The 14,736-nt window shown below is 50.0% G+C and overlaps 2 protein-coding genes across 3 annotated transcripts in view; one reads left to right on the top strand and one right to left on the bottom strand.

Annotated features, from left to right (window-relative positions):
* The window catches only part of CSMD2 (CUB and Sushi multiple domains 2), a 550,409-nt gene that overhangs the window by 298,889 nt on the left and 236,784 nt on the right, over positions 1-14,736 (bottom strand). The gene's annotated exons all lie outside the window — the stretch shown is intronic.
* On the top strand, positions 6,648-7,241 carry HMGB4 (high mobility group box 4). Its single transcript, XM_045858972.1, has one exon. It carries the CDS (start codon positions 6,648-6,650, stop codon positions 7,239-7,241), a length of 594 nt encoding a protein of 197 aa, XP_045714928.1.

A 14,736-nucleotide genomic window follows, 5' to 3' on the forward strand; every position in this document is an offset into this window, starting at 1 on the left:
AAGTGGGGGCAAGGAAGAGCTCCTGCCCTCCTATCATTCACCTCCATCACATGTGGGCTAATGTCTTACATGTTTGGTGTTCAGTGGCAGAAATCAAGATCCAATCAGCCTGGAGTTAAGAAGACATTGTTGGCAGTGGTAGCCAAACTGTAGGAGGAGCAAGGCTGTGGCTGGGATGACTAGAACTGGGGACTCAGATGCCACAAGGCCCCTCCCTCAGCACCCATCTCTGCTGTACTCTGTTTGTTGGCCTCCTCTCCATTGCAAATGCTGGCTGGTCACGGCTGGAGCCATGCCCACCCTTAGGGGCACCCTGATTTACCCCCTCACCTGCATCTGCTGAGATAAGAGGAATTCTTCCCTGGTTCCAGCTAGAAAAAGGTCACAAGAGGGCTCTGATCAGTCTGGCTGGGAGATGTGCCCACTTTTGGGGCCAAAGGCATGGTCCTCTACTGGAACCACATGACATGTTTGGGGACAGTTTTTCAAAAGCAGGAATGTGCTCAAAGGAAGGGAGGGTGCTAAGCAGACAAATAAAAGATGTCCACTGTGGCTGAAAGAGGCAGGGGGATGGACTGAATGATTAGAGGTCACTCTCCCAACTCTGGGGTGTAAGGGAGTGGCTTTGATAAGGCCCGTGAGAGGTACCCACAGCTCATTGTGGAGTCACCTCCCCACTGTTGGTCTTGTTCTAGATCTCATCTTTTCCCTTTTTGCTGCATCCTGCCAAAGGTAAGCAGGCCTACCTGGCCCTCACCATGCCGATCCCATTCTTGTGCCTGATCATCTGTCCCATTTCCCCTCTAGCTGTCCCCTGGTCCATTGGGCCAGGTGCCAACAGCTCAGCCATCTTCAGTCAGCACCCATCTTTAGGAATGGACTTGGGCTCCACGTGTCCCTGCAGAGGCTGGTGTGGTTCTGTGGACCACGCTGGTCGGTCTACCTGTGGGGCTCGGGGCATCCTGTGAACTGGGGACAACTTGACCTGATCCATCTGGAATGAACATCAACCTAGACGAGACATCTCCCTTGAATCCCTGAAGTGTTGAGATTTGGATGTCACATTCTCCTTCTGCCTGCCTTCTGCCTGCAATACGTGGCCTTGTTTCTTTCCAGCTTCCTCCTCTCCCTGACCCCAGCCAAGGGAGCTCCCAGACTACCAGCAGAGGCTGAATTCATGGCCTTAGGAGTCAAACCAACCTCTAAATTTGAGGCCGGTCTCTGACACTCACTACTGTGTGACCTTAGACAAGTTAATCTCTCTCTAGGCTTCTAAAGATGATAAACTAAAGCATTATCATCATTTTTATTACAACATCATGGTCACATAGGATAGAGTGCAGTGCTTGGTGTGAGGTCAGGGCCACAGAGCCTAAGTCTGGCTCTTTATGACCCTGCCTTCCCCAGCAGTTTGGCTTCCAGGAAATTTCAGATATTGCTCTCTAGCACCACCTTCTTTTCTAGGACATATCCACCCCTTAAACACTGTTTATCACCGGTCATCAAAAAATCAGCCACACTGTTCCAGGAACTCACAACTATTATGGAGGGGTGTGTATCTGTGTGTACATGTGTAAATAAGTGGTGAATGGGTGAGTGAATGAACAGAAAGAATATATAACACAAGCAGGGATTCAGAATAGCACAGGGTAAGTTACAGCTACCAGTTGAATGAGAAAGAAACTGTGTTCACTTCCTATGGCCACCTTAGCAAATTACTACAAATTTAGTGGCTTGATACCACATAGATTTATTGTCTTACAATTCTGGGGGTCAGAAGTCCAAAATGGCTATCACTAGGCCAAAGTCAATGTGTCGGCAGGGCTGCATTTCCTCTGGAGGCTGTAGTGGAGAATCCATTTGCTGGCCTTTCCCAGCTTCCAGTGGCCATCTCACTTCTTGGCTTGTCTTTTCATCGTCAAAGCCAGCAGTGTAACACTTTCCAATCTCTTCCAGCCTCTGTCCCTCTGCACCGGTCATCACATCTCCATCTTTAACACTGATATTCCTGCTTCCTCTTACAAGGACCCATGAGATCACACCAGGCCCACCTGGATAATCCAGGATAATCTTCCCATCTCAAAACCTAACTTAGCATAATCACATCTGCAAAGTTCCTTTTGTCTTGGAAGGTAACATATCCACAGACACTGGGCAGGGCTCAGGATGTGGACCCCATCATTCTCCCTATCCGAGATCCCAGGCTCAGAGGGCACGGGTGGCCATTGATTCCCACCCCACAGGAGGAGCAGGAGGAGACGGAGGAAACCTTGAAGCATTTATTACACGCCTGTGCCACATAATTTTGCTCCTGTGGTTGCTTGGCCTGAGCACTGGGATTTTTACAAGCTTCTCAGGTGGGTCCAGCCTGCCTCCACATTTGAGAAGCACTGTGGCAGAAGAGATGCCCAGTGCATTTGTTACTGCAGTTGAAGATGAAATCTGCCCTGTGTGTCTTGAAGGAGAAGGGGCAAGAGCAGGCTGTCTCTGCCCTGGGGACACAGTACTGCCGGCTGGGGAGATTTTTTTTTTAGAAAACTTTGAATTTTGAAATGAGAATAGAGTTGCAAAGATAGTACAGAAATTTCCTGCAGAATGCTCACCCAACTTCCCCTAATATTAGCATCTTATATAACCTGGGCACATGAATCAAAACTAAGGTATCAACATTGGTACAGTCCTATTAGCTCCATGGAAGACTTCATGCACATTTCCCCAGGTTTTCCATGAACTCCCCCTTTTGTTTCAGGATCCATTCCAGTATCTCTCACTGCATTTAGTTACCGAGTCTACTTTGTCTCCTCCAACGATGTCCATATCTCAGGCTCCCCTTGTTTTCTCAAGACCTTGGCACTTTTAAAGAGTACTGGTCAAGTATTTTCTAGGATGTCCCTTAATTTGGGTGTGTCTAATATTTTCTCATTAGACCAGGGGTTGTGGATTTGGGAGAATACCATAGAGGTGAGATGCTCTTGTCCATGACATCATGGAAAGGGGGTGTGCAATGTTAGCATGGCCTATTATTGCTATTCACTTTGATCGCTGGGCTTCTCTACTGAATGGATATGATTTGTCTTCCTCCATTCTCTATTCCTTAGCAACAAGTCCCACCCTAATCCAGCCTACACTGTACGGGGAGGGGGAGTGACAGGGGCTTTTATTCCCATAACTTTCAATTAGTTCATCCTCACTTCACTGCTTGGTACAGGTACGGATGCAATCAGGTAGACTTGCTCAAAGTTACCCAGCTAGTAAGTGGTGAAGCTAGAATTTGAACTCAGGTCTGTCAGGCTCCAAAGGTCATGTTCTGATTTTCATTTCATTTTATCATCAAGGAAAGGGGAGCGCCCTCCCAGCTTGTCTAGACAGCGGCTTTCAAATTAATCCAGGAGATCAGTCTGTGGGTTGTTATTTTAAATAACAGAATAAAGTAGAGGAGACTGTATCAGAATAGAAAAGAAAGTGCAGGTTTCTCGAAAACCTTTGTTTCTGTAAGATCTCTGTGCTTGGAGACCTTTATCTTTACAATGGAGGGAGAACAGCAATGCCACCCCCATACCCAGGGCTCTTAGGAGGACAGAACCAACTGATATAGGTGACGTGCTTAGAACAGAGGTTGGCATAAATTAAGCATTATGGAAATACTACTATGCAGTATTCATGAGCCTAAATGGGTCACGGCGTAAAATGTATTTCTTATTGTGGACCGCAATCAGAAAGTTTGAAAATACAGAACCCCCATTTCTGGATGGGGATGGCAGATCTATGAACTCCCGTCTATCACCTGCTATTGCAAAGCTTTATTGGGATGCTGCCACACTCATTTGTTACATATTATCTATGGTTATTTTTGAGCTATAATGGCAGAGTTCAGTACCTGCAACTGAAACTGTGCGGCCTGCAAAACCTATTTACTACCTGGCCCTTGAGACCAGTGCCCCTGCCTGCAGGTCATCTCGTGATGCAGAGGATATCAGACTCTTCCTGGGCCTTGGGGCCTTGTCCTGCCTCTGCCCTCTTGCCCATGCAGGCCACTCCAGGTGGTGCGACTGCCCAGCTCTTAGGTATCCAGAAGCTCCACACCCTCCTACCTGGCTTGGACTGACACCACACATCATTTATCCACCTCCACGGCCGTTCATAGTGGAAGGCTAGAAACATGACACACTGATCAGGGTCCCAGCAGAAAACAGATGGCCACTCAGATTAGATGAATTCAAAAAGTGTTTGATAAAGAGGCTATTTACAAAGGGAAGGACAAGGTGTGGGAAAGGCACAAGGGAGAGCCGAGTCCTCTGAGGCCAGTAACAGCAGAGCTCTTACTGCCCGCGGCAGGAGGGGCAAGGAGCGAGAGCCACTCCTGAACCGGAAGGAGTCAGTCACTGAGAGAGGATGGTTTAAGAGGAAGCTGAGGCTTTGGCTCCAGGGATGGAGAGCCAGCTCCAGCTAAGCTTGCAGGGAGGGAGGCAGGACAGTAAATGCCTTGACCTCACCTCCCCCTCTCCCTCATCTCCTGTTGGGGTCCCTCCTGGCCAAACAAATGGAAGTCAGAGGACACAGGATCCACTGACATGGTCCACATGGATCAGCTTACGGGCAGAGAGCAGGGTTGGAAAGGGGATCGGGGGGACACACCTTGGATACCAGCACACGCAGCACTGATGTGCAAAGCCAGGGGTATTTACCCTCCTGCAGCTTCAGACAAAGAACTGCCTGGCTTCATGCCTCCAAGTAAGCAGTGTGGCCTGAACAACAAAGGGCTATGGTGGCTCTTACATTTTACTACCTTCTCTTCCTAGATCTGTTGTGCTCCACATGGTTATCATGGGGTTAATCTTCCTGGATCTTATCACTGTGAGAGGTGTGAAGGGCATGAACAGAGACAAAGAACAGAGGCCCAGATCAGCTGCTGGGTTTCTCTGGGAGTCTGAGCAGGGTCTGGTCTGATTAACACACAGAGACCACTAGCCAGGCTCTTCCTCTCGGCCCCTCTGTCTTTCTCAAGGAGAAGCGGTATCCTATTCATTTTTGCAGCCCAGCTCAGGCCTAACACACAGGTGAGCCAACCTCTGGCCCCTTGGGAAAAAGAACCAGGTGGGAATAGCTATCTGGGCTGACAAATGTCCTCAGAGTAAGCCTTCCTCAATGGCCAGACCCCTCTTCCCCCTCCACTAAGCCCAGACTGCCCCAGTGGGCATCTGACACCTCACAGGCCCCCAAATCTAGCCACAGAACTGCAGCATGTTGCCTGGAGGGTCTTCCTGGCCAGTCCACAGCACTGGTTTCACAGACGAGAAATCACAGGCTCACAGCCGGACAGGCACTGGCTTGGGTAGCCTGGGACTGAGACTCCATTCAGCTTCCACCTCTCACACAAGACGGAAGTCAATGTCGATCTTGGAGCCTTGGGAAGGGACTGGGCAAAAATTCTAAATGTGCTCTAGTCTCTAGTCTCGAGCAGGCTTCCTGGTCGAGCTCAGCTGCCTGAGGCCACCCAGCTGGACCCTCAGGAGGAAACAGAGGCTCCAGTCAGGCAGAGGAGTCCAAATCCACACGCCCATGTCTCGGTGGCTGTTTGACCTTGAACAGGTTAATGTTCATGTTAATGAGGCTGATTTCCTAGTCCTGCAAATCTGTAGCTATCATCACTGACTGACTTGTATTAACTCCTTTACCATACGTGCCCCCGGGGCCAAAGGTCACTAAAGGACAATTTTTTTCCTTTTTCTTCCATTTGGAAGACTGGTGGGACATTTGCAACTGCTTTTACAGAAGGCCAGAAGCCAACTCATTTGAGTGCGGATGTTAGACTTTTGTCTCTAACCCTGAGAAAGAGGGGCCCCCGAGATGAGGCCTCCTGGTACGCCAAGGATTAGATTTCCTCTTCATGGGCTCAAGTGCCATCAGTAGAACCTCAAGGTTTTCCCTGCTTTCCCCTCCCCACCTCAAATTCCTTCAGAGAAATGAAGAATTTGGACTTACAGTCCCCAAGTGCTTGGGTTTTAAATCAGACAACTTTGTCCTGATGGGAACAGAGTCCCAGCTGTCACATCTGATTATTTTTAGAGTTACTACTAAACTCTTTGTACAGTACGAGCTGCCACCATTCAAGGGAAACAGAAAGAACTTCCCATTTTATCACGATAGTGAGGGAGCCATCCACCTCCTCATGTTCATCATTTCCAGCCTGTCTTTGGAAGGGATGATGCGGCATCTTGGCAATTTTATGGCAAGGAAGGCAGATCCCAAGGTTTGTTACTGCATCTGAGGGGCTGAAGGCTCCTGTAGCTGAGCAAAGCCCACTGCCTCCAGGAAGTCAAGGAGAAGTATTCCAGGGGAAGTTGCTGCTCTGTAGCTTTCTCCAGAACGACTGTTATCTTTCACAAGAAGCAAAAACTGGTCATCAAGTAGCCAACCAATAAGAGTACTTGTATGCAAAAGCCAGGAGCGGTCTGCTTGTGAGTGATGTCACAATCCCCTCCTCTGATGCAATAATTTCACTGCCACTGAAATGGCCAACCCTTGACTGCAGCTCCTGCAGAGGGAAAAATTCATCGCAAGTAGAGCACCTTCTAGATTGCTCCTGGAGTGTGGGGACAAAAGTCTCTGCTGCTCAAGTTATTGGATCCAGAAAAAAACATGACCTTATGAACATGGCAAAAGAAATCCAGCTCAGGCCTAAGGTGAATGTCTCTTCTTACATCCACTTTTTACTGAATTACAGAAACAAGTTTAAGGAGCAGCAGCCAAATACCTTCCTTGGCTTTAAAGAGTTCTCTAGAAAGTGTTCGGAAAAATGGAGGTCCATCTCAAAGCATGAGAAGTCCAAATACGAAGCCCTGGCCAAGCTCGACAAAGCCCGATACCAGGAAGAGATGATGAATTACGTTGGCAAGAAGAAGAAGAAGCGGAGAAAGCGGGACCCCCAGGCACCCAGGCGGCCTCCATCATCCTTCCTACTCTTCTGCAAAGACCACTACGCCCAGCTAAAGAAGGAGAACCCGACCTGGTCGGTGGTGCAGGTGGCAAAGGCCTCAGGGAAGATGTGGGCTGTGATGGCCGATACCGAGAAGCAGCCATACGAGCAACGAGCAGCTCTCCTGAGAGCGCAGTACCGAGAGGAGCTGAAAGCCTACCGCGCCCAGTACAAGGCCAGGGAGAAGAGTCTCCGAGGGCCGCTGAAGCGCCAGCGCAGAGGGTGTAGGCAAGCGGAGTCAGCTACAGCTGGTGGATCCAATTAGAAATAAAATGCCACTCAACTGTACTGCCTGTCCCAGGTCTTGTGTGTGGTGTTAGGGTGGCCATTGCTGCTGCTCTGGGGGAGTGGCATGGGTGAGTGGAGATGAAGGTTTGGAAAATGATCCTGGGGAGGGGATGGCTTTGAGAGAAGTGGCAACAGTATCCACAGGGGTGTGTGTGGTCAGCACCTACAAGGTTTGTTTTGGGTGGCTGGGGTGGCAGTCTCTGGGTGTAAAGAAGCTAAGAGTCATGAAGGCAGGAGCATCCAGTTCCAAGTGCTTATCCAGGCTGGAACGCCCTGCTCAGGGTCACGGCCCTACTCAAGGCCAGGTATGTGAACACTAGTGCTGCCACCCTCACTAGGAGGTCGGAGGCCTGGAGTGCAGGTGGGCCTTAGGGGATGAAACTCCAGTGGTGCTCCCTATGCTAGTCAGGATGAAGCTCGGGCTGATTTTACAAAAACAGGTGCCTGACTCGGCCCCAAGTCCTAGAAGTTGTTGACATTTTGGTGGGCACCCACGCAGTCATTTTTCTGTGGATATAGGCACAGCACACAGATTTGTTGCCTTTCTCACCACCCAGCATCCACCCCTTTTCCTCTTGCTCATAGCGCCTGGACTCCACCCCAGCAGAGAGCTGATGAGAGGGAATCCCCTTGGCCTCAGTGATTGGTTCGGTGATGAACACTGACCCAAGCTGGTCCAATCAGAGTGGATCTCAGGACATATGCAAGGAGTCCCAGGGTGCATGCTGTCCTGGCAGCTGATGGCAGCCATTTGGCTCATTCTGAGGCCAAAATGTTAGTCCCTTTGGCATCACAGCATGTTCTTGAACTTTTCACTTAAGATGGGCCCGCATGTTTCAGTTTTTGTCTGAGATGGTTTGAGTTAGGTTTTCTGCCATTTACTTAAAATGAGTCAAAACTGAAAATTTTATAGCAATGGGATTATTCTCTGTCTGTCTGTACTGTAACTATATTTCAGGCAGCAATTTACTATGGGCAACATTTCACACCAATCAATATAGATTCATGAGGAATATTTTGAAACGGCTCTTGACTTCTTGACATCAAACAGACTAGGCCAACATGTAAAACTGCCTTTTTTTTGCTTTGGTCACCAGATTATGCATGTAAGACTTCCCTAGTTCCATCTCTAACCCTTCTGTCATGATGGACTTAAACTTTGTACTCTACTGTTTGAAACACATTTTCACTTTCAAAAGTAAAAGTACATAGTTTTGAAAAGTCTTTTAGAACTGGGTGAACCTTTAGAAGAAGAGAGGTCATATGGTGGACTCACTTACAAATACCAGGTCTAGAATCAGGCAGGACTGTCTGGATTACGGAGGACTCCCATGTGCCAGACTTTGTGCCGGGTCCCAGGAGGTCCCACAGGTTTCCTGTTAGGTTCCTGCCCAGTGAGCACTTTCCTTCTGGTGACAACGGTGGGCGTGGGTGGGCATGAACCACAGCCCTGCGAGGCAGGATGAAGAGAGTGAAGACTACACACAATGCTGAGGGTGGGATGGGTACCACCTGCCTAGGCAACCACTGAAGTCTTCCTGGAGGAAGCAGCTCTATGCTACTTGGCAACCTGTCCCCACGCTGGAAAGGTTCACGTCCCCCTTTCCCCATGGCTGTTGTTCCAACTTGGCTCTGCTTCCCTCTAGCCTAGCCCCTACCCTCTCAGGAGACACCCTCATTTTCTGCTTCATCGAGAAAACAGAAATCATCAGACATAAGTATTCCAGTTTTCTTTCTTAGCATGTAACCCACATCCTTTCTTCCTGGTCTCATGAGAGCCATAATCTTCTTGCTACCCACTTCCCCTGCTTCCCTCAGGCCCTGTTCCTCACTATAAATATGCTGACCCTTCAGACTCTAAGCTTGCACAAGTTAGCTTGGTGTCATGATACAAGTGGTTCCTGTCTTAGCCTTCACAGGACCTTGGTCAAGTTCTCATTCCTCTGTGTCGGATTTCTCATCTATGCAATGAGGGTGCGGTCTGCCTTACAGACTGCTTTAGTGGTTACATGATGTAACACATGCAAAAGCATTTGCTGTAGTCCTTCACATGTACCAGGGACTGTGGTAGACACCCTCTAGGGTGTCTGTCCCATGGTTCCCCCTCACTGTAGGACCTGTTCCCGTTAAATGTGGGTGGAATCTGTGAGTTGCTTCTGACAAACAGAGCAAGGCAAGGACGATGGGATGTGACCTCTGTGATTATGTTATGATATATAAAACTCCTTCTTGCTGATTGATTTGCTCTAGAGAGTCTCCTTGTTGGCTTGACAAATTAAGCAGCCAAGCTGGGGAAGACCACGTGGCAAGGACTGTGGCACGTCTCTAGGAGCTGAGGGTGGCCTCAGACCAACAGGCCGCAACACACGGAAGAACTGAGTACTGCAGCAACCACACAAGTGGGGAAGTAGGTCTTTCCCCAGGGGAAGTCCGGATGAGAACTTAGTCCAGGCTGAACCCTTGATTTCAGCTTGCAAGACCTCAAGCAATGAACCCAGATAAGCTGTTACTGGAGCCTTGGCCCCTCAGAAACAGTGAGATAATACATGTTGTTTGAAGCCAGTAAGTTTGGGGTCATCTGTTACCCAGCAATACATAACTAATACAATACTCAGAAAATGCCAGCTCCCTTATAATTCTAGAAGAGACTGTCTTTAACTGTATTTCTTTCTCCAGCCTATACCCTACCTTTCCTTTGCTACCAATTGTTTGAAGTTGGAGGAGCTCTCTGCCCTCCACCACCCCGTGCTAACTCGATCTTGAATTGCTTGGAAGTGGTTCTGGGTGGGTTGTCTCATTTCCACCCGGACCCGTGGGCTCTCAGTGGGCAGCGGCTGTATGTTGCCCCACACTCTTCTCTGGGAAGAGGGCCCCCGCACAGCTGCGCCCCAGCCCTCATGCCACCCCTTTCTGGTTTCCTGTGTGATTAATTATGTGAATGTGGGTGGCCAAGTCGGAGTTTTGACAACAGTTTGCAGCGCCCCTGCTGAAAAATAAGTCCATTAATATTTCTTTATGAAAAAGCCGACAGGAGGGTGTGAATCTGCTGGCTTCTAATGACTGTAATGTGATGACAGTGAAGGGGGAGGCAGGGAAGGCGGTGAGAGGGAGGGGGAGCCTAGGCTCAAGATAACGGGGGATGGGAAAAGCAGGTGGAAAGTCTGGTGTGGTGCCAGCACTGCAGACCCGCTCCTCTGGGCTCAGGGGCCCCCGTTCTTGGTGCGAGGAAGGCAGAGTCTTTGGGCTCATGGCCCTCCTGTTGATGACTGAGTCCCTCCCCTCCAATCCTTCCCACCTAGAGCCTTTTCCTGTGCCCATTAATTCATTCATCTGTTCATCTATTCATTTATTCAACAAATATTTATCTAAATCTTAGGCCTGCAATATACCAGGGACTGTTTTGATGCTACAGATATAGCAAGGTTCCTGATCTCTTACATTCCGGTGAGGGAGAGACACATAAATCAGGCAACAAATAAACATACCAGGGCATTTTTTGATAGTGTCAAGAGTCCTGAGCAACATAAACCAGGGCAATGAGCTAGACAGTGATGAGGGGTTGAGGGCACCTTCAGTGGGTGGCCAGAGAAGATGACATTCAGGTTTGGATTGAGAGGACAAGAAAGAGCCAGGCATGTCGGGGTCTGAGAAAAGAGTTCTTCAAGCATCAGGACAAGTGCAAAGGTCCTGAGGCAGGAGCAAGCTTGACATATTAAAGGGGCAGAAGGGGGGCCAGAGAGACTGGCGGTATGAGTGTGCTGGTGAGATGAGGCTGGAGAGGGGCGGGCCTTGTCAAGGAGCTTGTTTGGAAGTCTCAGTGCAGTGGGGAGCCCCAGAGCACGAAAGCCAGATGCTTCCATCTTGACTTCCAGATACTGGTCATTCTTGATTCTTCAGAGACTATCAAATGCCAACAAGAAGATGCTAGTCCCTCCACGGTCTGTGAGAGAGAGGCGTGGCTGGCACAACCAAACCCCTGACATTCTTCCCTTTTGGAGCGGAGACTCTCCCTGGTGCTCCTTGGAGCAGCTGTAAGCTAAAAATCAAATGCGGGAACTTCTGGCCCTGTGATTCATCTTCCCAAGAGTGGGAGGGCAAGGTAGGCATCGGATACAGAATATTCCAGGGGAACATTTCTTCCTGAGTCCCATTCTCCATGTGGAAGAGTTACCACTTGACCCCTTGAGCCTGCATTAGAATCACCTCTGAGCTTAGTCAAGCGCAGATTGCTGGGCCCCATGCCTAGTCTGATTCGACTCTTCTGGAAGTGGCACCTACATTTTGCATTTCCCAAAGTGCCCAGGTGATGCTGATGCTCCTGGTCCCAAGACCACCATGGAGTTCTCTCCTTCCTCTTGCCATCTGGCTGTTCACTCTGAAGAGGAGGCCCTACTTATCTGCCTGGTGGGTTTGGGAGGAGCTGACCATGCTCTTCTGCCTCCCCCCTCCCTCCTGGCTGGAGAGTGTGTTCAGGTCTGCTCTCCAATTGGCTCTCATCTGCCTTTCTCCTGCACCTGCCAATTGATTCTGAACTTGACAGGGGAAGAGGTCTATTGCTTTATTGGGGCTCCCTCAAATCCCAAAGGAGAAGTTGATCCCAGTGCAAATGATCAGTTGGCACCGGGCCACACAGCAGTGCTGGGGCCCTGCAGCGGATCCCAGCCTCCACCACAGCATCGACTGTTTGAAGACAAGGAAGTCCAGCCCCTGAACCTTTAAGGCTGGTACATGGATCAGGTACATGGAGAGGGTGAGGTCATCAGGGTGAAGTCACAAAGGCAAGGGCACCCTTCGCCCTGTCATGTACCTCTAATCACACTCCCATGTGTGCGGGAGAACAACCGAAGTGCCTGCGACATCATTGTGAATGAGGTCTGGTGTGCAAGAAGTACCCCATGAGCGGCGGTGCCTGCCTTGGATTTCAAGGATGGTTTACAGAAGGCAAGAACAACACTCCAAAATCAGTTGAAATAGGAGAAAGAGCATGGCCAAAAGGCCCAGAGGGGGACACATGACCCTCCAGGCTGGCCTTGACCTCTGGGTCAGATCGGCAGTGACACAATGAGCATTGTCGTGTGGCCATTCCCTTGTGATGATCCCCTTGCAACAGCTGTCCCTCCCCATCACTCCCTTTCTGACCCTGTCTCTGCTCTGGTTGGCTGAGGGATGTTTCAAGACTCCTCCCCTCAGATAGTGAAATGTTTCCACAGTTGCCGTCACCTACGGGATTCTGACATGACATAATCAGGCCACTGCTGCCTCGCTGCTTGCATTGTCACCTACATGGCACTTCTGAAATGGCTCCCAGTGATCCCCAGTTCCTGGCCTTCACACCCTTGTAGAGAGTGAGGGCTGGACCTAGAGACTTACCTTTAATGGGCAGGATAGGGCAAAAGCAATAGGATGTCTCTTCTTCAGAAGTGACTGGGCTGTAGGATACTCTCTTCCCCCTCTCACTTACTCACTGTGAGCAATCTGACAAGTTGGAAGCTGCCCTGTGGAGGGGCCCGTGTGGCAAGGAACTGAGGGTGGCTTCGGGCCAGCACCCAGCAAGGGACTCAGGCCCTCAGTCAAAGAGTCTGCAAGGACCTGAGTCTTGCCAACAACCATGAGTGAGCTTGGACGCGGCCCATCCCTCAGCTCCGGTGGACACCTTTACTGCAGCCTTGTGACGGCCCAGCTAAGCCATGCCTGACCCCTGGCCCAACGGTGCTGTTGTTCATGCCAAACTAAGGTGTGGGGCAATTCGTCACAAACCAAAATAGATAATGAATGCACATTTTGGTACCAAGAGAAGGATGGTGTCATGAAAAATATCTAAAAATGTGAGATGGCTTTGGAGCCAGGCTGTGCGGGGAGAGGCTGGGAGTGTACTGAGGGGCTTGTTAGAGAAAGCAGGGCTTCAAGCCTGCTGCGAGTGAGGGCTCGGAGGAAACGAGGAGCATGTTACTGGAAACCGGAGGGAGCGGGCCCTTGGTATGTGGTGGCAGAAAGCTTAATGATGCTGTCGTCTGCGGTTACGTGGGGAGCAGGCACGTGCCCAGTGAACTCAGTGATCCAGCTAAGGAGACTCCAAGCTGAGGGTGAAGGTGCTGTCAGTTTCTTTTCGCTGCTCCATGTGGGAAGAGAGATAAAGTGAAGGAAAGATGGTTAAATAAAAAGGAGCCAGGACTTGATAGTTTTGAAAATACTCTGTTTCCTAAAATTAAAAAACTGGTTTTTGAGCACTAGCAGGAAAAGGTGGTCTGCAGCGAAAGCTGAGGGGTGACTGTGCAGCCTTTGGTTAAGACCTCAGGCAGATGCAGGGGTCACAGTGTTACTCAGTCACACAAAGGCCTTTAAGGAGGTGAGAGTGGGCCTCCTCGTCCTCTGGGCCAAACAGCAGGGCCTCTGGGAAGCATGGGAGCATCGCCCCGTGGCCACCTCAGCAGAAGCCCAAGGGAGACAAGGGTTTAGTTCAAAGAAATTTATGGGTGTCACTTTTGTGTAACAATGAATCTCAATGAGATACCTAGAAGACCCACAAAGTTTTGAGAAAGCCTATTACCAGAAGAAACACTGTCGTCCTGGCCTGACAGGCACAGATGTGACACAAAACAAAAGGAGGTCAGTGGACACCCAAAACTGTCCGTGGAAAGCAGACTGAGGAAAAGCGAACTTCACACAAGCATTTGGGTTCATGGAAAAAGAAGGGTGACTCAGAGGGAGGAGGCGAGAGCTCAGGAAGTGGAGCTAAGAGTCACAGAGAATTACTTCCAGGTTCTGAAACAAATAAAAAAACAACTCCCATTGTTTTCTGGGGTGGAATTCAGAATTGTCGTGGCTCAGGGACTCCTTCAGGCCTCACATTTGCCCGCCCCCCCACCCCCATTTTGAGCATGAGCATCTATAGCTGTTACCCGATGCCCATCCCCACTCTGTGTTTTAGGTGCGTCTGGGCGCATAGCTGGTCTCCTTAGGTCTGCAGAGCCACAGGTCCAGAGGAACAGTGTTCCAGAACCTGTGCTTAAAAAACTAAACCCGAGAGCCTCACCTGCCCCGAACCTGACTGAGATAATGAGACTTTGAACGCTGAGCTGATACTATCACGGGATGAGGCTCTGGGGGACCCTGGGAAGGGCTTCCTGTGTTTGGCATGTTGAAGGGACATTAATCATGGGGGGCCTGAGGGCAAACCGTGGTAGGTACCTTCAGAAATGACTGAGTGATCTTCGTCTCCTGAGAGGCACGGCCCTGCACACCCTCTCTCCCCTCGAGTGTGGGCTGCATGTAGTGACTTGCTTCTCACAAAGAGAATGCAGCAGAAGTGACGGGCTGTCAGTCCGAGATGAGGTTCAACAAGACTGCGACTCTTGTCTTACTGTCTCTCCCTGGCCCGCTCTGCCGGCGTGAACAGCCGTGCTGGAAGGGGCCCTGTGGAGAGGAACTAGGCAACAGCACTCAGTCCTTCAGCGACCACGTGCATAAGCGGG

This window comes from Phyllostomus hastatus, unplaced genomic scaffold, assembly GCF_019186645.2.
Source record: "Phyllostomus hastatus isolate PE091 unplaced genomic scaffold, TTU_PhHast_1.1 phas_scaffold_182, whole genome shotgun sequence".
In the NCBI taxonomy this organism is placed as follows: domain Eukaryota; kingdom Metazoa; phylum Chordata; class Mammalia; order Chiroptera; family Phyllostomidae; genus Phyllostomus; species Phyllostomus hastatus.

Coding starts and splice junctions, on each gene's coding strand:
- HMGB4 (XM_045858972.1), top strand. CDS start 6,648: ATGAACATGGCAAAAGAAATCCAGCTCAGGCCTAAGGTGAATGTCTCT.